Source organism: Rhineura floridana, chromosome 4 (genome assembly GCF_030035675.1).
Source record: "Rhineura floridana isolate rRhiFlo1 chromosome 4, rRhiFlo1.hap2, whole genome shotgun sequence".
Lineage (NCBI taxonomy): Eukaryota > Metazoa > Chordata > Lepidosauria > Squamata > Rhineuridae > Rhineura > Rhineura floridana.
Window position 1 is genome coordinate 119,152,010 of NC_084483.1, and position 10,085 is coordinate 119,162,094.

The 10,085-nt window shown below is 42.5% G+C and overlaps 1 protein-coding gene across 1 annotated transcript in view; it reads left to right on the forward strand.

Moving 5' to 3' along the window:
• The window catches only part of OPRM1 (opioid receptor mu 1), a 32,185-nt gene extending 22,413 nt beyond the window's left edge, over nucleotides 1-9,772 (forward strand). Inside the window, exons 3-4 of the mRNA XM_061626349.1 lie at nucleotides 1,918-2,438; nucleotides 9,734-9,772. Coding sequence (XP_061482333.1) covers nucleotides 1,918-2,438; nucleotides 9,734-9,772 — 560 coding nt within the window. The remainder of the gene's footprint in view (nucleotides 1-1,917; nucleotides 2,439-9,733) is intronic.
• The last annotated feature ends 313 nt before the right edge of the window (nucleotides 9,773-10,085 follow it).

Consider the following 10,085-nt stretch of genomic DNA (forward strand, 5'->3'; position numbering starts at 1 on the left):
AGAGCCATGAATTGCTTCTGCCAAGCTGTCTAACATTTAAAGTGATACTTTTTGACCAAAATTATTTTATTTATTTTTATTAGGTTTAAATCCTGCACTTTCTCTCAGTAGGAGCCCAGGGTGGCTGGTTACTGCTGGTTAGCTTGAGGAAGAGTAGTTATATGAATCTTATCTGGTATTTTCTCTTTTTTAAAAATGTTTTTCTATGGATATATGCACAAATTTCAGCCAAAAGCCTTTTTCTTCAGTTTCAATCGGGCTCCAGTAAATCTTCTACTCATTGATGTTTCCCAGTGAAATATTTTGGCCCACAGTAGCTAGTTTCCATTTTTTAAATGTGTGTGAAAAGTGGAAATGAATTAGCTTCATGTGTCATTTGGTTCCTAGTGGTATCTTTGGCTGTAATTTGCCACTCCACAAGTTTCAGCAACTTTACTGGACTCATAAGAATTAACCTTTGAATGAGAATTTTCAGGTGGATTAAACTAATAGCCGATTTCTAGGTATGTTTTTGCTCCATGAAAACCCCAACCCCATATTCTAATCTAGCCAGATTAAACTAAAAGTGGTTGTTGTCTCCTTTCCCCAGTAAGGATTGCGTTTGTTTCTTCCTTATGCAGGAAATTTTCAAGTGAAACTGCCCAACAAATACATTTCTTTGGCTTTCTATGGGTAGATCCACAGCATCCATTTAAAGCACATCCAAGGCACATTTAAAGAATCCTGGGAACTGTGGTTTTCCCCCTCACAGGACTACAAATCCCCAGCACCCTTAACAAACTGCAGTTCCCATGATTCTTTGGGGGAAAGTCGTGTGCTGTAAATGTGTGTTGGATGTGCTTTAAACGGATGCTGGGGACCTGTTCTATGTCTCTGGGGCAGAGGCGTGGAACCTTTTTCAGCCCAAGGGCCATAGTCCCTTATGGGCAGCCTTCCAGGAGCTGCACACCAGGGGTGGACATGGCCAGAGGTAAAAGTGGGTAGAGCAATGACTGCAACTCTTACCTTTGCCCAGCAGCCCTTTGTAGAGTAGATGACATTCCAGCCATGCAAAGACTGGAGGCTCCCCCATCCTTTCTCCAGGCAAACAAGATACATTATCACCGTTCAGTTATACATTCCTGCCAGGTAAAAGCAGTCAAGGAGGACTCGGGACAGGGTCAGTAAAGGATGTGGCCTAGGGAGAGCCCCAAGGGCCAGACAGGGAAGTCTGGGAGGCCACATTCAGCCCCAGGCCTGAGGTTCCCCACCTCTGCTCTAAAGTATCAAAGGCCCAGATGCTCCTGGCTAACCTCACAGTCTCATCACTTCCTCCTCATATTAACAATGTTTCTGCTTTCATCTTGTTTAAGCTGTACATCTCAGCCATGCTCAGGCATTCACCTGAAGGCCCCAAAGCTCCAACTGTGGACAGGGTCAGGGACACCCTGTCCCCACTGTTAGCAGGGGCACACATGCTGGCCCTGACCTTCCCATCTTGATCAATGAAGGTCTGCAAGGGGCTTTTACTTGCATTCACTTGAACATCTGTGGAATGCCTTGTGCAGTTGGGAACCTTACTGTATCAGGGTCCCTGAACATGCAAACAACTCTACCCATGTTCAAATGAACACAAATAAAAGCTCCCTGTAGACTTTTCAACTCAATATGAGAATGTCAGGCACTGGGCAAGCAAAACTGACACAAATAGGGACATTGGGGGGCCCTTGTATGTGTCCCCTGCCCTTACCCACTTTTTGAACATTGAATCTTTCCCCCAAAAGAGACTACAACATTAACATTACATCAAAAGTGAAAGTTTTGTACCTCATTATAATATAGTCTGGGCTTGGATTTGGGAGGGGGTGGAGGGACAAGAGGATTAAAAGGAAACCAATAATTCACTAAAAGTCATTTCTTTTTTTCTCTTTTTCATAGGATCTATTGATTGCACACTTATATTCTCTCACCCAGCATGGTACTGGGAGAACCTGCTGAAAATTTGTGTTTTCATCTTTGCCTTCATCATGCCAGTCCTAATTATTACGGTATGCTATGGGCTCATGATTTTACGCCTGAAGAGTGTCCGAATGCTCTCTGGTTCCAAGGAAAAGGACAGAAATCTTAGAAGGATCACCAGGATGGTCCTCGTGGTTGTGGCTGTCTTCATCGTCTGCTGGACCCCCATTCATATTTATGTGATCATTAAAGCCTTGATCCATATTCCAGAAACTACTTTCCAGACTGTCTCCTGGCACTTCTGTATCGCTTTAGGGTACACAAATAGCTGCCTTAATCCAGTCCTTTATGCCTTTCTAGATGAGAACTTCAAAAGGTGTTTCAGAGAATTCTGCATCCCAACAGCTTCAACCAATGAGCAACAAAACTCCACCCACATGCGACAAAACACTCGTGAGCATGCCTCCACTGCCAACACAGTGGATAGGACTAACCAGCAGGTATGACTAGCAGTGGAGATGTCATCTCTGGATTCAGGAATTCCTGCAGTAGATGACATAAATTCTGAAATTACAGTCTTTACTGATGTATAGCTTCTGGAAGATATGCAGCGCTTTTGATTTATCTTCCCTAGCTGAGATGGTACAAATATGTGGAAAGACCACTTCAGACATTGGCATTCCTAATCAGGTTCTGGGAAACTAGGGAGCTCCCATATGTACCTTGCATGGCCAGGCCATAGTCTGTGTATCAGCGTAATATTTATATGGTAGGTGAGAAAGGAGGAAATGTTTTCATGGATTTTTATCAGCAGAATGTTTGCTATTGCTCAACATTCTAGAACTGTATATGTTTTAAGAACTGCTTTGTGCCCAGTCAGAATCCTTGTAACTAAGGACTGTTGGCCCTAACTGGCAGCTGGCCTCACAGCCAAGAATGCAGGTCCTTAATAGCCCTCCTTTAGGCTAATTGACAGGCAATTCACTATAGACTTTCAATCAATACCTTTAGACGAGTCTGCATCACCATGATTCATTCTCCATAAGCAGACTATTCATTTCCTGCCACTGTTTTTTGTGAACAAGAAGCCCATAGAATGATTTGGCTGTAATCTCACCCTGAAATAACTATCCAGCTGGCAATTGTTCATATAGAAACTCACAATGTTGCAGTGTTTTTGTGAGCAAGCTTGGGTGGGCTGAACTCACAACAACCACACTATCTTTTGTTTAATATTAACAGTTCATTCAGTGGGACTACTTCCAGTGCCAACTCCAGATTTTGGGGAGCTCTTGGGCGAGATGCCTTCTGTAGGCCTCCCTCTTTGAGTGAGCCCATCTCCTCCTTATTACCATCACCATCTCTCCATGGGCACAACCAACAAAATGGTCAGAGGAAAAGGACAAAGCACTTAAAGGATGTACCTCTTCTCTTTGCTCTTGTCACTGCTCACATGCTTAGAAGGGATGAGTAGAGGCAGCAGTACCATGGAGAAGGGGCAGCAGGTCCAGGGTGGAAGCGTTTGCAGTGGACATTAGTCTTCCTGCTGGGATGTGGATATCCACAGGTGCCCAACAATTCTTGCCAAGGATGTACCAGCCCTGTGATCTCCCAAACTACAAACTTCATCTTGAAAAGTAACTCCCACCATTGAATCCCATCATCATCGCCACTACCACCCCCCACACACATGATGCACACATACCCTTGCTTTCAGAATTGTCCAAATGATCCTTTCCCTAAGTCTGTCTCATTTGAGTCTTTCTTCTTTATCCTTCATGGTGAGTCTCTTCCTCTTGTTAACCATTCTCCTTTTTCTCCTCCACCACAGAAAATAGTCCAGGGGCATGCATGGTGGAAATATTGCAATGATGGTGGAGGAATGATGGTTGCAGGAACAGTGACAGCTGATCAGACAAGGGTGCTCTGGGAGGGGGAAAGCTGCAGAAGGCAGGGGTTGCTCCTGTCACAAGCAGGTTTGGGACTCCAGATCAAGAGTGTCAAATCTCTCTGACTCAGGCTGCTCAGAATTTACCTGAAGTAGGGTTGCCACCTGTACATAATTGGTGTGGGCTCTTGATGTCTGTAAGAGGTAGAAAACCTATGATGGACAGTTTGTTCTTATTATTGTGTGTCTGAACAAACCTCAACTATCCCTGCCTTCTCTTTTACAAAACGTGTGTCTGAATGGAAAAGAATTACTAGTGGCAGTCAGCAACAGAGAACAATATTATGCCTTCTGTAAAACAATCGAAAGAACTAATGATAATAAGTAGTTTTGTAGAGGGAAAATTTTGTCATACCCATTTGAAAATCAAAACTTACTATACAGGCTAATAAGGAGCTACAGGGACCATTTTGATCATTTGATAATTAAAATGTAATGATTGCTCTGGTTATATTTTGATCCCGATAAGCCCTTGGTATCTTATTACTTTTGGCCCACTGATGCAGTGACTATCTGGATTGTTTATACTATGTCTGGTTACATGACAGCAACCCTAACTTAAAGCCATGCAAACTGCCCTACTCTCAGTTTTTAACCATTCTTGTTTGTTTTGTCTTCAAATTAGTCATGCATCTTGCAGTCCAACCTTATATCTTCACACAGCTTAAGAAAGAAAGTGCAGTTGTACAGAGAACATCAGTGAGTGGGGAGAGAGAGAGAGAGAGAGATCTACGGATCCCATCCCTAGCTGAAATATAAAGACTCAGAAAGGGGAAAGGTGATCTCAGTACTAATATTAGTATGGAGATATGGCCAGCTTAAAAAGACCTCTTAAATGAATTAATGTTTATACAGGAAGTTTGAATGCCATTATATCATGTACTCTTGGAAGTCAATCTTGTCTGAAATTGGCACATGAGAGGAGTTTATTTATGTGCCCATTTCCAAGGAAAGACCCATTTATGTCAAGGATCCAGGAGTAGTGTGGTGCATCTTTCCCTGAATGGTTATCTGAGAAATTATAAAGCCCTCCAACTTTGCCTGTGTGATTTGTTGGACCTCTCCCTTGAACTGGAGACTCATATCTGGTTGGCCACTGTAGGCCAGTAGCCTGATCTAGCAGGTTCTTCTTATATAGTCACTCTGCAATATATTAAAATGTTATTATTTATTATATTTATATCCCCACCAGGGACATCAGGGTAGCGTGTATGATTTTTACACACTCACAATTTTATCCTTACCACAACTCTGTAAAGTAGGTCAGGCTGGATGGTAAAATGATGACTGGCCAAAGGTCCCTGAATGAGCTTCATGGCCAAAGAAGGATTTGAAACAGTCCTCCCACTATTCTAAACACACCTCTCCAACTGTCACATTCTCTTTACATAAGGCCCTAAGATTCAGGCTCAGGGTCCTATCCTGCTGTGACAGTCCAAAAGTGCCGCATGCACATCCTTTCCAGTGCTTTTTACAAACCAGAATTCTCAAGGTCAGCCCAAGAAATTTTGCTACCTGAGGCAAAGGACAAGATGGCAAACCCCACCCCTTCCACATAACAGAAACTCATGTCATCTGGGAGTTGAATCTTACTTCAATAGGATAGTTTCCTCCACTGTACCTGAGGGAAGCAGGCTAGTTGGGGGGGGGGGAGTTGCAGGATAGGCTACGTGGCACACACAGCTCTGTCCTCCATCAAAAAGGTACAGCCAGAGGGCTCTAGAAAAACAGCTGAGAAGCCTGACACCACTGTCCCTCCCTCAGATTTGCCACCTGAGACAGTCACCTCACTCTGATAGGGCCTTCCGTGAGGATAGTGTCTCCAGCACATCTGTCTCTTTAAAATGGAAGTATCTCAATTTTTTTGCCTGAAAACCATATACTTGTCTAGCAATTTTTAAAATTTCTGTCACTAATGACCGATTACATGAGAACTCATAAAGATTACTCTTCATTAGTGCTTCTGTCATTCATTTTGTAATGAAGGACGACTCTGAAAAGACTGGATCGCAAGAGAGAAACCATGCTGTAGATATCTATTGACTGATAAAGGGAACAGATACTTAGAACCTGTACTTTCTCTTTAGTTTTATAACAGTTGCACAAAAGAAGAAATGACCACTCAAGGATGATTTCTTAATGAGGAGAGAGAGAGAGAGAGAGAGAGATTTGCTTCTTCATGAGACAAAACAGGCAGTGTTGATAGGGAAATTACAAAAAGTAGCCTGTTTTTGAAAGAAAGGTATGCATCTAGAAAATTAAACTTTTTTAAAACCCTAGGATGAAACACAAAGGGGAGGATCTCTCTTGCTCCTTAATATTAAAATAGTGTGTACAATAAAACTTTTGTATCAAAATGCTTACCACCACCCCACTTTTTTTGGGGGGGGGAGTCTTAAGATATCAGCCAGAGATCAGAGATCCATGTGGAACCATGACATTTTGAGAATCATAATCATAGCACTTGTGGAGAGCATTAGAAATAGCATTGATGAAAGTGTAGCAATCACAGAGCCAAACATATGCTTAATACATCAGTCAAGCTTTAGATCTTTCCAGCTTTAGATCTTTCCAGAGAGTGAGTAGGTTATTTTTTTTATGGTCTTCTAAAATCATCTGAGGTATATTCCCTACAGAGTGTCTTAACAGAGCATGTAAACACTAGGGATATGCATCAACTCAGGGAATACCCCCAAATCATGAGGCAAATTGGAGTGATTTGGGCAGCACTCTCATGTTTCCAAGTCAGATTGGAAACAAGGTGTCTTGAGCTAGGTCAGGGACTCCCTAGACTTCCAAGAGGCTCTGTCACCTCAGCTGTCCAAAATGCACACTGCCATTTCCCCACACCTAGAAATTAAACCAAATTGACTGGGGAAACACCAGAGGCTCAAGAGGGAAAGAGTAAAGCGATGAGGAGGAGTTCTGTTTTAATAGACAGATCTAGCTTTTCATCACAGTGAAGTATTTTCCCAGGGCACCCCAATCTCTGTGATCTGGGGGCTGGATTAAAACATTTCACATGGATATATGCCTTCCCCTATGCGGGTCAATGGAGAGATCTCCATTGTGTCCCCAAAAATCCGTGAGTGGGGACAAAAGCCTACTCCCCATCAACAAGCCTTGGAGTCAAAGGGTCCTTGCTGGGGGGTGACATTTTCCCCACCCCCATTTTTCCTGGGGACTGCTATTTTTTCAGCATCTCTTACTCTATGTCAGTCAGTGGAGGTGGGCTATATCCCCAAAAATATCCAATGACCCTTAGGGTAACAGGGTCCTTGCTGGGGGAGGGGATGACATGTCCCCCACCCATCTTTCCAAGTGACATGCTATTATTCCACCTTCCCTTAGTCAATGAAGAGATCTCCATTGTATCTCCAGAAATCCATGGGGGCAGAAGCCCATCCCCTACCAATGACGCTTGGCATAATAGGGTCACCGATGAACAGGGTCGTTGCTTGTGGGGGGTGACATGTTCCCCACCCCAATCTTTCTTGGGGATCCATGCTCTTTTTTCCTCTATCATCCACCCACCCTATGATTTCTACTGTACCCATCTCAAAATAGTAAAGACACCCCTTGCTGCAAAACCACTGCAGCTGTTATTCTGAAACATAGCAAGCTTTGTTGCCTCAGAAGCCTCAGAAGAGATGACCATGCCTGCGAATTGTATTCCAGTCAGGCAGAAAATGAAAAAGTTAGACTTTCCCTTTGCTGTAAAAAAATTAAAATTTAAAGGCACCCTGCATGAAAACCCCTATATATATCTGCCTAAAATTCAGTAGACTTAATCCACTCTGGATTATGCAAGTTCCATCCAGTTCTGTGTAAAGAAAAAAAGTTACATCTGTTTTTAGACATTATAGTGAAGGGAGGGGAAGAAAGAGTGTCATTATAAACATGTAATTTGGTCCCAAATAAGGAGTTAAAGTGGAAAGACAGAGCAGCTCTGAAACAGACGGGGCAGCTTCCCAAAGCTGCAGATACAAATTGAATCTTGTGGCCAGACCACACCTCCAGGGAGTGCATGCTTCTAGAACCAAAGTGACCAAGAGTGTATAGAGTGGGTACATTCTGGGATCATATCCTTTAAGCTTGCTATGCCTCTTATTTGCATGACTAATTTTCAAAAATGTTTCACGGCTTTCTAGGAGATGAGGGAAAATGTTTCATAACTTTCTAGGAGAATTTCTAGGGAAATTCTGTTGCATTTTCTCCCAAGCATTTCAACCTTAAACACAAAAGCTTAAAAGTGGGGGGTGGGGGGTTTCAACTCAGTAGTAGCAAACTGATTCTGCAGTCACGCACAAACGACGTGTAAATAAATGCCACTGAAATCAAAGGAATTTTAGCAGCCTAACTGTGGACAGGATTGCTGCTTATGAGATTACTATATATGGCATTACAGGGCCTAATCAATTCAAAAATACGTTCAGGCTTCAAAAAATAGCTTTTCATCAATGGCTACAGAAAAGGAACCTTCTACTAATGTGGTCTACATAGGTGCCACTGAAGCAAAAGAACAATCAGTAATCTGTTTTTAATATGTAATGCTTTGTGTGTATGTATGTGTTAATATTTTTCTATTCTATATGGGATGTTTGGGATGTATAGGACCAAATCATCAATTGATGTAGTCTAGTGAAACTTTGTTCAATTCAGTGGACATATGCTAATTTACAAGATGAAGCTCAATCCAACACTTCCCAAATGTGTTGGCAGAAGATCTCTTTATTGTGGCTTATACTCATTATTAAGAAGCTTGTAAATTTCTCAACTAGACATTTGGGCAATCAGTCAAAGCTTTGTCACTACTGTATCAAAGTCCAAATGGATCTACAAATGAACTTTTCCAACCCATCAGTTTGATTCTTCAGGGTTACAAGAATGATGCATGTTGCTAGAGAAAACAAAGAAGAGGTTGAAAACCAGTTACGGAGTAGGAATGCTGAAAAATGGGGAGAGGGGGTGGGTCAAGTGAGCAAGCAGTTGTGGAGGGAGACACAAAATGAGCAAAAAAACCCACAACGTTAGAAAGGGAGTCATATTTTGATTTTAAGAAGCAGATCCATTTTGAAGGGTTCATAAACATTGAAGTTCTACTATTGATGATTGCTCACTTGAAATCTGAAAAGCAAAAGTATTTCTTTGTGATGAAAATATTTGCACCTTTAGTCTTGGAGCTACCAGCCTTCTTTCTGAGATAATAGGTCAGTTCCAACCAGATGGACTTTGAAGGAAAAGATAGAAATGGCATCACAGAGGTGATCTGGCAGGCAGTTCTAAGCATATGAGGCAGCAAGAGAGAGAGGCTGTTTGAGGCAGCAGGAGATCAGCAAATACCTGGGAGGGGTGGATCAAAAGGAGGTTCTGCTGCTATTTCACATTTATCTGCTGCAAATTGCTGTGTTGTTTTTAGCTCATCCAATTTCAACTAGGAGTCCTGAGAGGCAGCCTGATTACCATTTACAGGGGAGTCACTGAGGTTGCAAGATGGTTGCCGGTGGAGTTCACGGAGTTGAAAAGTTGGGTCTCCCACCAAGCCATCCAGAGCATCACATTAGGTCACTTATACTAAGAAAATACGTCAGTCACATGTCAAATACATTGCATCTTTCACAGAGATGAAACATCATGGTTTATGTTGGAACTGGCCTAGTTTCCTCAGACGTTGTTGTTTCATGATGTAACGTGGAAGGGTATTCCTGCCTTCTCAGAATGACTCCACTCTGCTTTGTCTGCTAAGAAAGGAGTATCCAATGCTGAGCAAATTTGCCGAGCATAATTTGCAAGCAGCTGCATGGAGACATTGGCTCATTTTTTTTCATTGTATTTCTTTCCTTTCAGCTGGAACTTCTGGAAGCTGAAACCACACCATTGCCGTGACAGGGCCCCCTGCTGTCTAGCAACCAAAACCAGTGCCACTGGGTGGCTGTGCTATGTGTAGCGGACTGATGCTCTCTCTTACCTGCCTCACCCTAAGGCAAGTGCCTGCACATCCATCAAAATTATTTGCCTCTGTGGCAAATTTCTATTGCACAAATAACTTCAAAACTGAGTCTGACTAAATAGGAACTTTACACCCATCCTCTATGGTACTAAACACAGAGTCTCACACATAAATATTCTGAGATTAGACAGCCTTACCTTAAACCAGACTCAAACTAACAGGGGATCAAAGTCAGAATAATGCTATCCA